At 61.3% G+C, this 19183-nt stretch overlaps 2 protein-coding genes across 9 annotated transcripts; both read left to right on the plus strand.

Annotated features, from left to right (window-relative positions):
* The first annotated feature begins 1801 nt into the window (after positions 1-1801).
* UNC45A (unc-45 myosin chaperone A) lies at positions 1802-13253 on the plus strand. 2 transcript variants are annotated; one of them, XM_037053571.1, is made up of 20 exons: positions 1802-1910; positions 2125-2286; positions 2515-2551; positions 2836-3011; positions 4632-4724; positions 5187-5354; positions 5969-6137; positions 6424-6594; positions 7241-7412; positions 7908-8208; positions 8920-9014; positions 9239-9380; positions 9676-9816; positions 9991-10118; positions 10275-10341; positions 10751-10864; positions 11067-11182; positions 11934-12051; positions 12137-12292; positions 12719-13253. In XM_037053571.1, exons 1-20 carry the CDS (start codon positions 1905-1907, stop codon positions 12974-12976), a joined length of 2790 nt encoding a protein of 929 aa, XP_036909466.1. In that variant the 5' UTR covers positions 1802-1904; the 3' UTR covers positions 12977-13253. The 2 variants fall into 2 exon arrangements, with proteins under 2 accessions (XP_036909466.1, XP_036909465.1); XM_037053570.1 differs by having other exon boundaries at positions 1804-1958.
* Positions 13254-13836: 583 nt separating this feature from the next.
* On the plus strand, positions 13837-18758 carry RCCD1 (RCC1 domain containing 1). 7 transcript variants are annotated; one of them, XM_037053583.1, is made up of 8 exons: positions 14103-14524; positions 14617-14848; positions 14930-15326; positions 15403-15524; positions 16920-17018; positions 17341-17511; positions 18052-18081; positions 18561-18758. In XM_037053583.1, the coding sequence occupies exons 1-8, from the start codon at positions 14426-14428 to the stop codon at positions 18710-18712; spliced, it is 1302 nt and encodes a 433-aa protein (XP_036909478.1). In that variant the 5' UTR covers positions 14103-14425; the 3' UTR covers positions 18713-18758. The 7 variants fall into 7 exon arrangements, with proteins under 7 accessions (XP_036909482.1, XP_036909480.1, XP_036909478.1 ...); XM_037053587.1 differs by lacking the exon at positions 14103-14524 and adding an exon at positions 13837-14074 and having other exon boundaries at positions 14617-15326; XM_037053585.1 differs by lacking the exon at positions 14103-14524 and adding an exon at positions 13837-14066 and having other exon boundaries at positions 14617-15326.
* Positions 18759-19183: the final 425 nt, after the last annotated feature.

Here is a 19183-nt window from a genome sequence, read left to right on the forward strand (position 1 = left end):
TCTCCCCATAAAAATCTGCAACCAGTCAATGCTCTGAAAATTCTCCAAGTGCTTGAAAAATAATTCTCCCTGCAGGGAGGGGCCTGGTTGTCAAGGGCAACCACCCTTGGGCCTGACCTTCTGGGAACGAGAGCCTATTCAGGGAGCTCTGCTATATAGCTTCAGATTTAGCCTCCCAAGCATCAGCGATGTTTCTCCAGGAATCGACGTCTTTGCTCTCAGGGGCTGGGGCAAATTTTGTGTTTCTTTTCTGACAACCCCAGGATGCCATAGGGTTCCTGCTTTAGCTCCCCAGCACTGACTGTGCACTGTAGGGTGAAGTCTTTCCCTGTGACATGGGATCAGCTAGTTGCTAAGTAAACCCCAGACAGGTAGCTTCAGTGCTTCGGCTGGCAGCTGGGGCAGATGAGGACTCATAGGGGAAGTCAATGAGAGGACTTGCCCTTGGTTTTCAGCTCGTCCTGGTGGTTGCCACGGTGCAGAAGTTAGAGAGGGAAATTCCCAGCGCTTGGACTGAGGCCTCTGGAGCTTGAAATGCAACCACGGGAATTCTCAGTGAGGGATGCGGGGGTACCTAGAACCAGGGCAGAGGTGGTGGTAACCTCTCATGGGCTTCCAGAGGGGGTTCCCCATGGGGCGGCTGCTGCTCTTCAGCTGGATGCCCAGCTACCTCTCTCGCAGGTACAGCAGTCTCCTCCATAACCCCCTTCCCCTTTCAGGTCCCCTACTCTCTCAGCAAAACCTGGGCTCTTCTGGAAAGCTGGTTGGGAGGAAGGGAGCCTGCCCTTCTATACTAGCCGATCCCTTTCACTCTTCCAAAGGTGCGGAGTAGGGTGTGGACAGTCCATTCGCGCCTGTCTCCAGGCCCCTTGCCTCTCCTTTCAGTATTGACTCAGCACCCTCGCTTGTACCAAACTACTTAGGATGCTGTGAGGCTGGCTGGCCATCACTACCCTGGTTTCTTCTGTCCTCAGCTCTCTAATCCTCCGGAGGAAGCCTCCTACTGCCACCTGCAGGCTGCAGGGGGCTCCTGATGCGCCGGGGCTAAGTTTGAGGCCCGCACCAGCTCAACCTGTCTGCTCTTCAGCCTCAGCCCATCCTCAGGTGGAGAACTCCAGCCCCGAAGCCCTGGGAACACTGCCAGGGAGTTCCAGGGTCGGGGCTCTGTTCCTAAATTCCGGGGTGGGAGACTAGTGGAGAGACAGACTTCAAACAGAAAATCAAGCCAATACGTGATTACAAACAGTCCGGTGAAGGAAAAGTTCAGGGGGCTGTGAAAGCGGGTAACAGTAAGGCACGCATGTGTTTTGGGGGCAAGGGTCAAGACTGATAGGATTTGGTACTTTGTGCATTACACACATTATTATCGGGGTTTGCAACCCTGACTCTTTCCATGGATGGTGTAAGCTTACCTGTGGGCCCCCTGAATTTGTTTTTCCGGGAAGGGGGCGTGAGCCTTCTCTGGACTCTCTTGGGCTCTGTTACCCACAGACTGCACTAGCGGGGCCAGCATTCTGATACTGCTCCCTCTCCCACAGAGACCCGGCCCGCTCCCAGCCTTGGGCTTCTTGCAGAGTGCTGTTCGCGGCCTTGGTGATGGTAGACCTCCTGCACTTCGGCCGCGGTAGGGGCCTCGGCCGCCGCGGGTCTTCGGCCACGCGCCCCCTGCAGGTCTCGTTGGGAACAGACCAGGCGCGCCTGGGGCTTCTCTACGCCTGCGGACTCGGCTGAGCGCCCCGCCCCTCCCTGACGTGCGCACGCTTTGACCCCGCCCCTTCTCAGCCACCGCCCCTGACGCAAGCCTGGGGCGGGGCGGGGCGGGGCGGCGGACGGCGGATTCCGGAGCTTGGACTCAGCCCGCCTCGGAGATTTCGCCGGCTCGCGCTCCGGACGCCCCCTCTGCGATGACTGTGAGTGGTTCAGGGACCGCCCCCCAACCCCAGCCCACCATCCCCGGGGTGCGTACCTACCTCCACACCCCCTGCACCATCACCACTTCGCACCTGCTCTGACCATCCCCAGCCTCCTCCTTCAGCCCTGGCCCAACATGAGGGTCATCTCGGAACCCCAGCTCCCAGCTCTGCCCTGAGCCCATCTCCGCGTTTCCACCGCTTCCCTCCATAGGCCACCTCAGTGGAGCAGCTGCGGAAGGATGGCAACGAGCTGTTCAAATGCGGGGACTACGAGGGCGCCCTGACGGCCTACACCCAGGCCTTGGGGTTGGGCGCCACGGCCGAGGACCAGGCCATCCTGCACCGGAACCTGGCCGCCTGCCACCTCAAGCTGGTGAGGGAGCCCCCTGCCCCTGCCCTGCGGGCTCTGGTTTGCCCATCTCGCCACTGAGGGGCCCCTGGCAGGACATTCACCTTTTCAGGCCACACACATCTGTGGGATGTCTTGGGCCCTCCGGTGGTTTCGAATCACCAGGTGATTCTGGAGACCAGTCCTGCCGCCCAGTTAGTGCCCTGAAAAGGAGCTGAATAGTCAGCCAGGCTCCTGTTTTCCCTTTTACAGGAAGATTACAACAAAGCAGAAGCCGAAGCTTCCAAAGGTAGGGAATGTGCCCGGTGTGGAGCTGTGGGGCTTCTGTGGTGGGCAAGGACTCTGGGGCCACTGCACCATCACATTCTCCTTCCACCCTGAAACACGCCTGCCTTCTTTCCCACTTCCTCGGGCATTTCCTTTTCTGCAGCTGCCCTCACCTTTTCCGAGGCCGAAGTGCTGAGCCCCACATCCGTCCCCCCACCTTCCTCTGGCCCTCAAGATCTTTCCCTCCTGCTCTTGCCTGGAGACGGCGGCCGCATGGGCGCTGACAGAGCTCCCGTTTATGCTCAGCCATTGAAAAGGACGGTGGGGATGTCAAAGCACTTTACCGGCGGAGCCAAGCCCTGGAGAAGCTGGGCCGCCTCGACCAGGCCGTCCTTGACCTGCAGAGATGCGTGAGCCTGGAGCCCAAGAACAAAGTTTTCCAGGAGGCCCTGCGCAGCATCGGTGGCCAGATTCAGGAGAAGGTATGGGTGTGGCTGAGAGAGAGCGTGGCCTTCACTGGTGGCACCTCTGCCACCAGTAAAGGATCCACACTTGTTAATGGATCTGGGTCAGAGGGGTAAACACAGGTCTGCAGAGAGGAGGTACCAGTGGCACACGAGCTTACAGAATGATGCTCCCTGTGCCAGTGGGGAGTGAGAGCAAACAGAAATAACAGTGAGATGCTGTTTTTTCAGTGGCGGTCTGTTTGGAAGTTTGTCCACTTTGCTGGAAGCAGGAAGGCAGACCCTTGAGCAGTGAGGTTGGGGGGCATGGGCCAACTCCTGGCTGCCAGAGGTCTAAGTTGGTACAGCTAACTGGGAGAGCATTTCAGCATAGCTCTGAATGTTGTAAATGAGCGTACCCTGTGATCTGGGATGTTTCCCTGTCTCCCTAGAGAAGTCTTGCCCATGGTCACGAGCAGGCATGTGTGTTTCTGACAGCTGTTTATCCCAGTGAAGAACTGGAGCTTGCCTAAATGCCCAGCCTTGGGGGAATGGCTGAGGACCTGGGCGGTGTCCTTACTACAGGCTCCTGTGCTGTGGTTACGGCGGAGAGTGGGTAGACCCGCATACATAGATGTGGACAGCTGGTGCTTGTTAAGTGAAACACAAAATGTACAGTAAGATGTGTAGTGTGATGGCATTTACATTAAATGCTTGCCTCATATACACACCCCAAGAGAACACCACATTTTTTTTTTTGCATGCACTTGGGAATGTAAATGTGAAGGAAAATAACTTAAAAGGTAGATGTCAAAATGATAACAGTGTGACCCCTGGGGAAGGGAATCAATTTAGGAGGAAAGAGTCTAAACACCATCACAAACTATAACCGAAGTTGAATGAACCAGATAATTTGATGTTAAAATGCTGACACCGTGGAAGCAAGTACTACGATGGCAAACACCTCACTGTGAGGTTGAGGCCTGGGAAGGCAGACTGGGTCCCTCTCCCTGCCAGCGCTGTTCGATTAGCAGGGTCTGCCAAGGGCCCTGTTCGGGAAGGATGAGGGAGCCGGTCACCTGGGCCTGGCAGCAGAATGTGCTGAGATTGATTAGTCATGTCTGCTATGGATGCAAGAGGGGAGGGGGTGTAGCACAGGTAAGGCCTGTGCCACCATCCACGCCCGGGCCCACAGTGAGGGGGAGGGCCTGGGATGACCATGATCATTCAGATTATTTTTGAATACGCTACCCGAGGGGAGTGTTGGCAGCTATCTCCTGACCTGCTGACCTGCCCCCTTGCAGGAAGTGTCAGCACTGCCACAACATAGATGACACCAGTGGGAGCGGGTAGCTCTTGGCTAACAGGATGCCTGCCCTTCTGAATGGCAGCAAGTACTGCCTTCAGCACGGGCACCGCCCCTGCTGCCCAAGCGGGAAGTCGCTCAGAGAGGAAAATAGCCACAGGGAGTTTGGGAGAAGCTGCCAGGCGAGTCTCTTCCTGCCCACGGTAGCTTGGTGCAGGTCCTGAACCCAGACATGCTCGCCGTGCCTCCCCAAGGCAGCAGCCAGGCCCTGGGAGCAGCCAGAGAGGACGGGGCAAGGGCGTTGTCTCTGGCCAGAATGGGGATTTGTTCCATGCTTCGTTGGCTTGTCATAGGTACGGTACATGTCTTCGACGGATGCCAAGGTAGAACAGATGTTCCAGATCCTGTTGGACCCAGAGGAGAAAGGCACTGAGAAAAAGCAGAAGGTGAGGGCCCAGGCAGAGTGAGAGCTGAGCTGGGGTGGAGCCGCCCGTCTGTGCAGTGCCTGGCCGGTGTGCTGGCCCCAGCCCCAGAGGCCCCTGTGGGCCTGGTCTGCTGCATGTAGCTGCTGAGGCCGTGCACCTGGAGTCACAGGGCCTGGGCAGGAGCTCAGGGCCGAGGGTCTGAGTGGGAGCCAGGCAGAGGAAACCAGTGCTCACGGGGCACCTGCCGGCCAGGCCACCTGCCAGGCGCTGGGTGTCCAAAGGTGACTGAGACACTGACCCTGCCCCTCAGGCTGCTAGGGACTCAGGACCCCACGTACTGTAACCGTCAGCCCTGAGAGCAGGCTATTGCCCTGCATACAAAGAAGGACACTAATGCTCAGTCGGGCCACAGCTCAGGGCCTCCGCCTGCCCAGCCCTGAGTGGTGGGGGTGCCCACGTTATCCTCTGCTTCCTTTGACACAGGCTTCTCAGAACCTGGTGGTGCTGGCCCGGGAGGAGGCTGGAGCCGAGAAGATCTTCCGGAACAACGGGGTCCAGCTGTTGCAGCGCCTGCTGGACACAGGCGAGACTGACCTGATGCTGGCGGCACTGCGCACGCTGGTTGGCATCTGCTCTGAGCACCAGTCCCGGGTAGGTGGACTGGAGGGTCTAGGTACTGCTGCAGTCCGTCCATCCGTCCGTACTTCCGTGCATCCACCTCTCTTCTTACTCCAGAAAGAACCCGAGGCAGAATAGTAACAGGGGAGGAAAAATTAAAGTGGCTCAGAAAAGGCCCATGTGATTTGTGATGAACTGGAGTCAGGAAGTGGCAAAGCCACCCGCTGCCACCGAGCACTTGCTTCAGAGGGTGGCTTCCAAGCGTGACCCTCCACAGCTGCTCACAGAGAGGCCTCATCACCGACTCCCTGTCCGAGTGCTCACGGCGAGCTTGCCACAGAGAACAGGGCACCCGTCCTTCCCTGGCAGTCCTGGTGGCATCTCGATGTGGCCAGTTGTGTCACCCGCAGCATCTGTGCCATCAGGACAGTGACGTGACCAGACATGAAGGGCTTGGCACCGTGATGACCCTCAGCAGGGACGGTGGTGTCCGGATACGTTAGCTGGAGCAGCCCCGCCCCAGCCACTCTGGGGAAATCTGTGCCCATGCAAACCTGAGCTGGCTGGGGCCCGGGGGACAGGGACTTGACCGTGGCCGCTCTCAGAGGAGCCCACCCAGAGGCTCTGTCCCCCTGTTGCCCTCCCAGACAGTGGCGACCCTGAGCGTGCTGGGAACTCGGCGGCTGGTCTCCGTCCTGGGCGTGGAAAGCCAGGCCGTGTCGCTGGCGGCCTGTCACCTGCTGCAGGTGATGTTTGATGCCCTCAAGGAAGGGGTCAAGAAAGGCTTCCGAGGCCAGGAAGGCGCCCTCGTCGTGGGTGAGTGGGAGCAGGCCTGGGGGCCCTGGGTGGTGACCTCAGGTGACGTCGGGAGGGGCTGAGCCAGCCAGTCCTTTTGGGCTAGGCTTGCCGGGGCCAGGTTTTCAGGAATACAGTTTGGTGACGGGATTTTACTCCAGATTCTGAGCTGCAGGGGAAGCTGTAGCCCAGCCCAGAGCTCAGGGTGCAGGTGCCCCTCCCTGTGTCTCTCCCGCCTCTCGGGGAAGTTCAAAGGTCAGGCAGGGCTGGGTCACTGTGGAACCTGCCGATGTCTTCCTGTTGCCAGATCCCTCCCGGGAGCTGAAGGTCCTCATCAGTAACCTCTTGGAGCTGCTGACGCAGGTGGGGGTCTCGGGCCAAGGCCGAGACAACGCCCTGACCCTCCTGATTAAAGTGGTGCCCCGGAAATCTTTTAAGGACCCCAACAACAGCCTCACCCTCTGGGTCATTGACCAAGGTAGGGAACAGTATGTTAGAAACAGAAGGAGACAGAGTGGCTGTGTTGCGTTCTGTGTGGGTGGCCAGGCCCACTCAGTACCAGCTGTCTGTCTGCACTGAGGTGCAGCCCGCAGCCCTGCTGGCCCTCATGGCAGTCCGAGTCAGACCCTCCCCCACCGCCCCTGGTGGGGATGTGTGCACCTGCCTGCACATGGAGCTGGCCTGAGAGCGGGTTACTGGGATGCTGGGGCCGCTTTCCGTGCCCGGAGGTGTTCAGTGAGCGAGCATCGCTTCTGTGCTCAGGGGGGAAAAAGAGTGACGTGTAATGTCGGAATTCGCCCTGCTCTTTTCCCCTAAAGGGTCACTGAGAGCCTGGCGAAAGTCCCTGTGTGAGCGCACCTACTGGGTGCTCACCTTCCTGTGTCGCCTCAGTCATCCCGTGTGCTGTGGGTGTTACTTTCCCCCCAGTTTTGCTCACACCAGGAACCTCAAAGCCCCAGAGCATCTGCCCTCCGTTGGCCACACTCTGAGCCGGCCCTCCCCGCCACTCTTTATGCCCTGTGGCCGCCCGGCATGGGCCTGCTTTCCTACGGGCGCCCGGAAGCCTCTGCCCTCGGCCCGTCGGGGCTGGGCTTGTTCTGCTTCTAAATGGGCCACCATTGCAGGTTTGAAGAAGATCCTGGAGGTGGGGGGCTCTCTGCAGGGCTCTCCTGGGGAGCTCGCGGTGACAGCAAACAGCCGCATGAGCGCCTCCACCCTGCTCAGCAAGCTCTTCGACGACCTCAAGTGTGATGCCGAGAGGGAGAACTTCCACCGGCTCTGTGAGAACTACATCAGGCAAGCGGGTCGGCCCGTCCGCGCGCCAGCTCCCTGGGGCGGGGCGGGCGGGGCGGCAGCCTCGGGGAGGACTCCTCATCCACAGCGACCCCCAGCGGCCCTCGTTCTCGATCCACTGTGATGCCACGCGCAGCCCAGGCCCTGTACTGGGCACGTGCTGTGTCTCCTTGGTCACAGCAGTGCGGCATGACAGTCCTGCTGTTACAGAGGTCACAGTTGGGAGAAGGTGGTGACAGATTATGACAGGATCAGGGCAGTGTCTGACTTTACAGAGTGCAGAAAGGGGAGTACGGGGTGGGGAGTTGCCCAGGAGGCTGGAAGGGGAGCCCAGAGAAGGGGCATGGGTGCTGCTGTCCGGGGAAACGGCCTCGTCTTCCCCTCGGTCACTTTCCCTGCCATCCCTGCCCAGGGAGTGCACATGCCTGGCCAGTGGGAGGGACACAGAGTCCCTCTATGCTGGCCTCGCTGTGACAGCTGTGCCCCTGTGCCCCTCAGGAGCTGGTTTGAGGGCCACGGGCTGGCCGGGAAGCTGCGGGCCATCCAGACGGTGTCCTGCCTCCTGCAGGGCCCGTGCGATGCCGGCAACCGGGCCCTGGAGCTGAGTGGCGTCATGGAGAGCGTGATCGCCCTGTGTGCCTCGGAGCGGGAGGAGGAGCAGCTGGTGGCCGTGGAGGCGCTGATCCACGCGGCCGGCAAGGCCAAGCGGGCCTCCTTCATCACAGCCAACGGTGTCTCGCTGCTGAAGGACCTGTACAAGCGCAGCGAGAAGGACAGCATCCGCATCCGGGCACTGGTGGTGAGCTGGGCGCACGGGCCGGTGGGCAGGGCTCCCAGGCCGGCTGGTGTCTGCCCCGCACAGGCTAGGAAAGACCATGGGGTGTGCAGGGCAGGGCCAGGCCAGGGGGAGGGGCCCTGTGCGGAGAGCACAGCTAGGTATGCAGGCCGCACACACTGCCTCTTGCAGGCGCTGGGAGGGGCTCCAGGAGGAGGCGATGAGTTTGGAGGACACAGTGGGCCAGGCTGGTCAGAAGGGCCACGTGGAGAGGCAGGGCCTGCAGGCGGCTCTGGGAGCTGGGGCTTTGGGGCTGCCTGGCCTGCCTGAACCTACTGCCGCCATGCACCCTGGGGACACTGGTCCCCCCGGGCACTTGGTTCTGTGCTGCTTCATCCTGCAAGGATCTTGACCTTGGCTGAGGCACTTGTCTTGTTTGTCCTATACACGTTCTAGCTCCACCTGTAAAGAGTCTTTGTTTGCTGTTTGACATGGAAAAAAACAGCAAATCCCAGGACAGATCGGGCGGGGTTGGGGCCCAGGACGGGAGAGTGGCCCGTGAGCCAGTCTCTAACTAGGTCCTGTGTCGTGTGGCCACCCCAGTGCTGCGTTTTGCTGCCAGATGTTCCAGAAAGTGGCCTGGAAGAGTGCCAGGGAGGGGCCCACACCCGGTGCACAGGGCCCAGCTCTGCCTCATCCCCATTGGCCACAGCAGGTCCTTGCTGCTTCTTCCAGGGACTCTGTAAACTGGGCTCGGCTGGTGGGACCGACTTCAGCATGAAGCAGTTTGCCGAGGGCTCTACTCTCAAGCTGGCCAAGCAGTGTCGAAAGTGAGTCACTGGCGCTGCTCCGGTTCCCTGCCTCTCGGTTTGGTCTCATGGGAGTAGGGTCCGAGGGAGGGAGGGGCCTCCTCACTGCCCTGCCCTCCTGCAGGCAGACCCTGTGACTGGCTTCCCTGTTTGCATCAGATTGAACCCCTGGCGTTCGCCCCTTGGCCCCAGCCTGCCCCTCTCGCCCCCATCTGAGGGCCGCCCGCTACCCCATTTGTCCCCAGGTGGCTGTGCAATGACCAGATCGATGCAGGCACGCGGCGCTGGGCAGTGGAGGGCCTGGCCTACCTCACCTTCGACGCTGACGTGAAGGAGGAGTTTGTGGAGGACGAGGCCGCCCTGAAGGCTCTGTTTCAGCTCAGCCAGGTATCTCCACGGCCGTGCAGCCAGGCCGCAGCGACGAGGGAGGGCTGGTGGCCTGAGTGGCCACACTGTGTGGCGTGGGCACATTGGCCCACAGCAGCAGTGATGGAAAGGATGACCACTCTGGAGGAGTCCGGGGCTCAGGCGTGTGAGCTCCTAAAGCCTGGGGCCAGCCTGGGGGCTGGGGGAGTTCCCAGGCTCATCCGGTGCTCAAGTGGTCCAGCCAAGGGCAGCACTGGGGTCCGGGCCTGGGTCCCACCGATTTCAGGGCCGCTCTGCCTGCCCTCTGCTCCCGCAGTCGGAGGAGAGGGCGGTGCTCTTTGCTGTGGCCTCGGTGCTGGTGAACTGCACCAACAGCTACGACTACGAGGAGCCCGACCCCAAGATGGTGGAGCTGGCCAAGTACGCCAAGCAGCACGTTCCCGAGCAGCACCCCAAGGTATGTGAGGGGCCAGGGCTCTTGCGTCGTTGGGTCTGTTGATCTGGGGCGTCCACAGCAGGCAGGTCTTTCATTTGAATGCGTTTCCCTGCCTTTGTGTCCCCACACACTGATTATCGTGCTGCGTGAGCATCCCCTTCCCCTGTCAGTGAGCCCAGCTGCCTCCGTCCCCAGGACAAGCCGAGTTTCGTGCGGGCCCGAGTCAGGAAGCTGCTGGCCGCGGGTGCCGTGTCGGCCATGACGTGCATGGTGAAGACCGAGAGCCCCGTGCTGACAAACTCCTGCAGAGAGCTGCTGTCCAGGTGAGCCTGCGTCACACTGAGGGGGCAGGTCCTGGTGCAGGGGGCCTGGTGGGGTGAGGGCCACGGCGTGGCTGCCTTCCTTTCCTGAGCCCTGGAGGGGACTGGCTGCCAGCTGCAGCCCCAGGCCCACCCACCATCACTGCCTTCTTCCCGCAGGGTCTTCTTGGCGTTAGTGGAAGAGGTGGAGGACCGCGGCACTGTGGTTGCTCAGGGAGGGGGCAAGGTGAGCCTGTTCGCAGGCTTTTTCCTGGGCTCTGAAGCACACCTCACTGGCTGTCATGCTGGCAGTTGGCGTGGGTGTGGAACAGAAAAGCATCATTCGCGACCAGGAAAGCTGTCTTCCTGCTGTCTGATTGATGGTGACCAGGGCAGGCTCCTGTTCGGGTCCTGCCTTCTCCTCTTTTCCCCGTGTCTCTGCCCTCCAAAGCCCGGAGTCCCACACAGCCGGCATCTGGCCCTTAAATGAGGGGCCAGAAAGTGTTTGGGCAGCTTAACGGGAGAGCTCGGAGAAGGGAGCAGGGTCTGAGCGCCTGATCTGCAGGCTGGGGGGGAGAGGAGGCTGGTGAGGGTGGTACAGTCAGGGCCTGCCCCTCCTGGGCACACCTCATTCACCGAAGGGCCTGTCCCTGCAGGCCCTGCTCCCACTGGCTTTGGAAGGCACCGACGTGGGGCAGACAAAGGCAGCCCAGGCCCTGGCCAAACTCACCATCACTTCCAACCCAGAGATGACGTTTCCCGGTGAGCGGGTGCGTGTTGTGGCTCCCTGCCCCACCCTGGCCTCCTCCACCCCCTTACTCGGTCCTGGGGCCTCTCACCGGGGCTCTGGCTCCTTCTTGGGACCCTCAGGAAGGGGCGGGTTTGCCAAGCCCCTGGGTGGGGAGGGCAGCCACCTATGAAGTAGGTAGGGGCCGGGGCACATAGCCCTGACGGGTGGGGTGCGTGTTGCAGATCTATGAGGTGGTCCGGCCCCTGGTCTCCCTGCTGCACCTCAACTGCTCAGGCCTCCAGAACTTCGAGGCGCTCATGGCTCTGACGAACCTGGCGGGGGTCAGTGAGAGGCTCCGGTAAGGTACCGGGGCATCAGGGGTTAGATTCTTTCCCGTGAGTAACACAGTGGAAAGCACTCTTCGCTCGTTGTCCTGTTCGAGACCCCTCTGCATCACACAGCTGAAGGGACAGTCCCATGAGGACAAGGCCCTCGGCCACAGCAGTGCAGGCTCTGAGTCAGCCTGCCAGGGTTCGGATCCTGGCCTCTCTGGTTACCAGCATGTGACCTCAAGCAAGTTAATTAATCATGCCATGCCTCAGTTTCCCCCTCTGTGAAGTGGATTTGTGATGAGGAGAATTAAATGAGAAAATACACGTAAAAGCGCTTAGTATGAAGGTGCCCAGCTACCAGTGATGTGCCCAGTCAGTATGTATTAGCGGTTATTACTGATCGTGACCGTGGCGGCGGGGTGTAGTCCGCAGCCTTGGCCGCCTCTGCTGCAGAACAGTGGCAATAATCACACCTGCGCCTTCTGGGCTGGGGGCGGGCGGGGGGCGTGAAGGCAGATGGTGTGCCGGCTGGGTCAGATAAGAGCTCAGATGGTAGGTTTAGTATCGCAGTTACACCGCCCTCGTCTTCTGACCCCTCCCTCAGAGTGTTTCCCATGGTCCCACGTCACCTCTTGGGCCCGGCTGGAAGGCAGGAAACCAGTGCTGTTCACCCCTGAACAGCAGGGTGCAGGCGGGTCTGTGGACATCGCCCAGGGTCGGACTGTGTGGGGACCGGTGGTGGCGGCTCTAACGCTGCTCCCCCCACCGGCTCCGCAGGCAGAAGATCCTGAAGGAGAAGGCCGTGCCCATGATCGAGGGCTACATGTTCGAGGACCACGAGATGATCCGCCGGGCAGCCACAGAGTGCATGTGTAACTTGGCCATGAGCAAGGAGGTGAGGGCTGGTCCGGGCCATCGTGTGGGCTGGCATGCTGGTGGGCCTCGCCGAGGCTGACGCGGGCCCTGCCGTCCGGCCACAGGTGCAGGACCTCTTCGAAGCTGAGGGCAATGACCGGCTGAAGCTGCTGGTGCTGTACAGCGGGGAGGACGATGAGCTGCTGCGGCGGGCGGCGGCCGGTGGCCTGGCCACGCTCACCTCCATGCGGCCCTCTCTGTGCAGCCGCATCCCCCAAGTGGTCAGTGCCTCTTCTCTGGGGGGGAGGGGTGGTGGGCCAGGACCCCCCCAGCCCGGTAGCCATGGGTGGGGCATTTCCAGGGCAGGTCGGTGTAGCCCCTGCCAGGGTCCAGCCCGCAGCTGTGTGGTCACACTGCCCCGTTTCCTGCAGACCACACACTGGCTAGAGATCCTGCAGGCTCTGCTGCTCAGCCCNTGCTGCGGCGGGCGGCGGCCGGTGGCCTGGCCACGCTCACCTCCATGCGGCCCTCTCTGTGCAGCCGCATCCCCCAAGTGGTCAGTGCCTCTTCTCTGTGGGGGAGGGGGGGAGGGCCAGGACCCCCCCCAGCCCGGTAGCCATGGGTGGGGCATTTCCAGGGCAGGTCGGTGTGGCCCCTGCCAGGGTCCAGCCCGCAGCTGTGTGGTCACACCGCCCCGTTTCCTGCAGACCACACACTGGCTAGAGATCCTGCAGGCTCTGCTGCTCAGCCCCAACCAGGAGCTGCAGCACCGGGGCGCCGTGGTGGTGCTGAACATGGTGGAGGCCTCGAGAGAGACTGCCAGCACCCTGATGGAGAGCGAGGCGCTGGAGATCCTGTCGGTGCTGGCCAAGGGCAAGGAGGGCCCTGTCAAGAGGGCGGCCGTGAGCTGCCTGGGGAAAGCGGTGGAACATGGGCTCATCAAGCCCAACCAGGATGGGGAGTGAGGGGCTGTCTCATGCACTCTGCGAGTCACAGCACGGGAACAAGGACACGCAGCCTTACGGGGGGAGGGATGGGGCTGCCACACGCCGGCCTCGCCTCCCCAGCTGCACTTTGATGTTGTGTGTCCCTGGTCAGGACCACGCTCACCACAGCCCAGCACTACCAGCGCTGTCTGCAGCCTCACACAGCAGGGCTTTTCCTGTAGTGCTATATGGACGGCTGCAAAGGGTTAGGCCCTCCTCACTCAGCCCCAGGCAGGGTAAAGGCTCCTGGAGCAGCCTCACCAGCAGGGGAAGGGCACATCCAGCGGCTTCACCAGCAGTGAGCGAGCGTCACCCAAGCCTGCTAGCAGGACCGTCCCTGACCCTCTAATAAAAGTGTGTGGAACTGATTTGTGCCCTGTCCTTGGCCTGGAGGAAGGCTGGCTGTGGGTCGGCCCCTGGAACAGGAGCTGGGGGCCCTCGCGCAGTGGTGCCACCTCTAGTAAGGAATCCCATAGGTTCCCCATCCCAGGCACTTGAGTCGCTGCTCAGTCCCTTTGGAGGCTCAGGGGTTAAACCTAGAAAGTTAATAAACGAACGGGTTTAGGGTGCAGACTGCTAGGTGCTGACCCTTCAGTATTTTGTATTGAGAGTTTCAGTGACCACTCCCAGTGCTGCCAGTCGGGTGGGTGTGTCACTGGCTCCTCTCTTCATTACCTGAGCCGCGTGGGAGCCAAGCTTGAGGTGGCCCCGCCTCCCGCTTCTGCTGGGAGGCGGGCCAAGCCAGCCTCAGCAGCTCATTGGCTCAGAGAGGTGGATGACAGATTCCGAGCCAATAGAAGGGAGGGCTGCCGAGGCTGCTTCCGGTGGGGCAGCGGTGGTGGCTGCTCGCCTCCGCTTTGCCTCGACTCTCCAGGGAGTGTTATCCCACGTGCGTCTCATCCGCACGTGGATGTGGCCCCGCGCGGGCGGGAGCCCTCTGGTCCACCCCTGCCGTGGATCCATGCCCGCCGGAAGTTAGTACACTGAGCACCCGGAGCCGCGTGGCACGGGGTCCGCCTCGGCTCCGGCTCCACAGAACCTGGACTGGATCGGCCGCTGCGGACCGCTGGTACGGTGGTGAGCCTCGCCCTGCATTCAGCTGCCCCAGTGACATAGCCGCCACCCTCGTGGGTGATTGGCCCGGGGCGGCTGCGGCAGCCATTGGGTGCCTCACCCCGAGGCGCAGGTCTTCCGACCGACTTTTCTCCCTCCCTTACTTCCATCTTTCTAAAACTGAAGAAACTGAATTGAGCGCTGAAGTGAATTAGCTAAGGACCCAAGGTCCTGCTAGGTGCAGAAGCAAAGGGGAACCTTGGAGGTGGGGACAGCGGGTTGCCGTCTCCCTGGGGTTCCGCCCTCTGCCCCGAGTGGTGTGATTGTGTAACGGTTACTTTCTCTGTCAAGTTGTAGTTCCCAACATTACATGGGATGATGTGCCCACTTTGTGGGGCGCTGAGCTTTCCTTGGTCAAAAAGGAATACAGGCACATTGCCCCACCTGAGACAGTTCCAAATTCTCCTAAATCTGGTAGGACTTTAGCCCAGGCTTCCGCTCAGCGAACGCTGTGGAAGGCTAGCGCCGGGCTCTCTGGTTAAGAGACGGACTTCCCCGTCTTACAGGCGAGGCCGCTGCGGTGGCGGCTGGCGGCCGGCAGAGGGCGCTGCGAGGGCATGGCCGAGGAGCGCCGCGGGTCCTGGTTCGGCTTCGGTTTCTGCGGCTTCGGGCAGGCGCTGGGCTCGGGCCGCGGGCAGCAGGTGCACAGCCCCGAGCCGCTACGCGCTCCGGGCGTGGACGCAGATACAGACGTCTGCCGGGTGAGCGCCAGCTGGAGCTACACCGCGTTCTTGAGCCGTGAGTGCCTAGGTCCGATCCCTTCCGGCCCCGCCCCCACTTGTCCCCGCCTCCTGCTCAGCGGGCTCCGGGCTCCCGCAGGTGCAGGCCAGGTGCAGTTGTCCGGCTCTGCCCGTGGCGCGGCGGAGGACTGCCGAGACGCGTGGGCCTCAGAGACGCTCCTCGTGGTGCTGCGCGACGGGCGGGGACCTGGGCCTGGGGCTGAGCTGCAGGCCTGGGCGCCGGGCTCGGCGCTGTGCGGGGAGCCCCTCTGGGCGCAGACCGTGGTGCCGGAGGCCCAGGGGGAAGACGGAGCGGGCGACGGTACCGGGGCCGGGCGGCTGCCCCTGCTGCCTGGCGCCTGCGCCTACGTGAGCCCACTGCCGCCCTTCTACCGGCCTCTGGCTCCGGAGCTGCGGGCGCGTCGGCTGGAGCTCGGCACCGAGCACGTGTTGCTGCTGGACGAGGCTGGCCAGGTGTACTCCTGGGGCGGGGGCAGGTGAGTGTGACCGCGGGAGGAGGGACAGGGACACCCCCCGATGTGACTGGAGCTGACCAGGGGTTCCCTTGCTCAGGCATGGACAGCTGGGCCACGGGACTCTGGAGGCAGAGCCGGAGCCTCGGCTCTTGGAGGCGCTGCAGGGGCTGCGGGTGGCTGAGGTGGCCGCCGGTGGCTGGCACTCCGTGTGTGTGAGCGGTGAGTGGCTGGTGTTTCTGCAAAGAAGCTCGGGTCTCGGAGACTCCAAACCTTCCTCCTCTTCCAGCTCTGGGGGTGGGAGTGGGGCAGAGCCCCGCCTCCTTTCAAGCCCTCCCCACACCAGTCATTTGGGACCCCTGACAGTGGCTGGTACTGAGCCCCTCTGCCACCACCGTCGGCCACTCACACTTGGACTGGCCCTGTTCTGGTCTCACTACCTGTCTCGGGCTGCAGCTGTGTTTCCGAACACCTGCTGAGCAAGAATGGAGGGCTGAGGGGCAGCCAGGCGAAAGAGAGTGGAGGAAACGGCCATCGGTGTCTAGGTGGCCATGATGTGCAGCCCACAGTGGACACTCGTGCCCACAGGGAGCGTGAAGGTGGCGAGTGTGCGTCCTGCTGGTGGGGAACCTGGGACCAGAGTGGGGAGAGTCGCTTTGCATAGTGCGCTTGGCAGAGGCGGCCCAGGTGCCTCTGAGGCCAGGGCTCTGAGCCGATGACTCTGGAGGATCTGCACCTGGGCCTCTGGCTGCTGCTTCCGCTCTGGGGAAACTGCTGCCTCCTCAGCTCATTGAATGCGCCGCGCCTGTGCCCGTGACCAACAGGCTCAGTCAAGAACGACTGGGTATTTGGAGAATAGAGGGGACTCTGGAAACAGTCCAGCAGCGAGCCCCGACTCAGGGTCCAGGAGGAATTTGAGGGCTTCAGTTTGGTGTCATGGTGGAGCCCAGGTGCTCCAAACCCCACTCCACGTTCAGATAGATGCCCTGCCCGTTGCGAGCTTGGGCGTGCTCTGTGCCTCGTTTCCTCTCGCACGGGCGGGAGCGCTGTGTGCGGTGGTTTCGGGTGAGCGGTGCTCGAGACACCGGCGCAGTTGGAAACACTCGCTGATGATCAGCTGCTGCCATTAGTGAGTTCTCGGCGGCGCGGCCGCTGCTCCAACCCCAGATTTGTGCAGTGGAGGCGAGGTCGCTGCGGGCTTCGGGAAGAGGCTTCCACGGGACTCTTGGCAGCAGGGAGGCTGCAGAAGCGGGCTCAGGGGATTTTAGTGGGGACCACAGGAGGACTTCCAGGGACACACTTCTGAAGTGTGTGCATGTGTGTGGTGGGAGGGGGAGGGGGCAACTGAGCAACAAAGGGAAAAAGAGAGGAAGGTCCAGCAAGAGACGTCCTTTAGAAACAAAGGTGACCCAGAGGCACCTTAGGGGGGAGGGAGCCTGTTGGGACAAGGATGCTGCTGGGTGCCCAGGGAGGCACTGTGTCCCCACGGTGCGGACTTGCACAGGGCTGGCCTCAGTTCCCCAGGATGCTGGGGTGTAGGGCAGTTTGGAGACATGCCCCTTAGGAGGCAGCGGGGGTCTCAGTCTGTTCAATGGGCTTCCTTTATGTCCCTTTCAGAGACTGGAGACATTTATACCTGGGGTTGGAATGAGTCAGGGCAGCTGGCTCTGCCCACCAGAAGCCTGGCGGAGGACAGAGAGACAGTCACCAGGGGAAGTGAGTCTCAACTGTGGACATTCACACTTTTCTGTCATTCTTGACTCTTGGCCATGGGTTGGCTTCTGAGCTTACAGTGCTTAGAAGGGACATGTGACATCCTTAAGACCCCAGGACATACCACAGGAGCCCCTTCTGGGAGGGAGTGGGCTGATGCCCACACACCTGTCCACCCCAGCACTTCCTGGGCACGGAGGGTTGGGAGCACCTACTCGGGAGCTAGAGAGCGTTGTGCTTCATAGGGCCCTTGGGTTAGTCAGTGTGCGCAGTTTAGGGAGTGTTGGCCGTCGTCATTGTCATCACTCTTACTGCTTCTCTGAAGCCACAGGACTGAGTGAACGTGGTCCTGAAGTGACGGGCACAGCCGGGCCTGAGGGTGGAGCCCCCGCCCCCTTCATAGCAGTGCAGCCCTTCCCAGCGTTACTGGACCTCCCCCTGGGCTCGGACGCGGTCAAGGCCAGCTGTGGGTCCCGGCACACAGCCGTGGTGACGAGTGAGTGGGGCCGGGTGGGCTGGGCCAGGAGGGAGCAGGAGGCCGGTCTGCCCACTCTAGCTGGCGGCTACAGAAAAGGGCGTGGTTCCCCAGAACGCTGCTGTTGTAGGTGTGTTGGACCTATGCTGAGTAGCTGCCTCACTCAGAACAGATTCCCAACCTCCCTGTGAGTGTGACAGGGGTCCTGAGGCCCCAAAGGGTCTTTCTGGAGGTGGACTCGTGTGGGCCAGCCTCTGCCCAGGCACCCACGGGTCCCAGCAGGCCTCCTCCAACAGCAGGGCCTGTCCCATCAGGCTGCTAAGACCCCTGAACTCAGTAGCTGTGAGGTGCAGGTGGAAATGGGGAGGTGCCCTTCTCCAGTCTGGATCTACTACCACCCCAGATATGGTTGGACAGTTGTCAAAAAGAGAGAGGCTGATGTGCTCTGCCAAGCAAACCTCACAGCTTGCAGTGTGCTGGCCCTGGCTATGGCCGGCCAAGCTAGGCAGCCACCTTGTGGGACAGCTGTGGTGACAGTCCCTTCTGTCCTCTTGGTTGCAGGAGCCGGGGAGCTGTATACCTGGGGCTGGGGTAAGTCAGGGCTTCGCTTCGGGGATGCCAAAACCCAGGGGAGGGAAGCCTGGGAGTGGAGGGCAGGTGACGGGGCCCTTGCTGACACGTGGGAGGACCAGGACTGGAGAGCTGTGTTTTTCCCCTTCTCAACAACAAATATAGGCACACTGAGGTCCCCTCTGCCTTTCTGAAAAGTGGTTTGTCTGAAGGGAATCTTTGTTCAGCATTTACGAAACACCTTTTGGTCTGGCACTGGGTAGAGAAAAAGATAAAAGGAAAATCCCAGCCATGAGGTCTGGGCTTAGGAGTGAGGAGTCTGAGGCTGCCACTGCGGGCAGCCCCGCAGGCTTGCCTGCCCCAGAGGCTGGTCTCCTGAGCTCCCAGCAGACCCTGCTGAGTGGTGGCTTAGGCCCAGCCCAGGGGCTGGTTTTCCTGCCCAGAGGGGAGAGGCGCCAGGGTCCAGGGGCATGATGGCTGAGGGTCTGGTCTCACTGTAGGTAAATATGGACAGCTGGGCCATGGGGACACGACCAGCTGGGACCGGCCCTGCCGGGTGGAATACTTTATAGATAAGCAACTCCAGGCAATGGCTGTGAGCTGTGGGCCCTGGAACACCTATGTGTATGCAGTGCAGAGAGAGAAGAGCTGATGTCTACGGACAGAGGCATGAAATGAGTGTGTGTGCAGTACAAGTGCATAAAGGTAACGCCTGTGAAACTCTCACCATTGCCAGCCTGCCCAAAGGCCCTGCGTGGGCCCCTCCCTGTCACAGCGTTTCTTCTAGTCTATCCCTCCCTCCCTCCCAATTTTGGGTTTGTTTTTTTTAAAGATTTTCTTTTTAGAGAGGGGAAGGGAAGGAGAATGGGAGAAACATCGATTGGTTGCCTCTCCGCGACCCCTATTGGAGAACCTGGCCTGCAGACCAGACAGGGACCCTGACCAGAAGTCGAGCTTTCAGTTCCCAGGCCAGCACTCAGTCCACCCAGCCCACCCGCCAGAGCAGGTTTTGTCTCCCCCCAGAGCTTCTACAGGGCCCCTAATGTCACATCACCGCGCCACCTCTCCTGGGGGTCACTTCCTAAATTATACAACTGTCTCGCCAGCGTACTGTACACCTGTT

Source organism: Sturnira hondurensis, unplaced genomic scaffold (assembly GCF_014824575.4).
Source record: "Sturnira hondurensis isolate 20B ecotype Veracruz unplaced genomic scaffold, ASM1482457v3 Scaffold0007865, whole genome shotgun sequence".
Lineage (NCBI taxonomy): Eukaryota > Metazoa > Chordata > Mammalia > Chiroptera > Phyllostomidae > Sturnira > Sturnira hondurensis.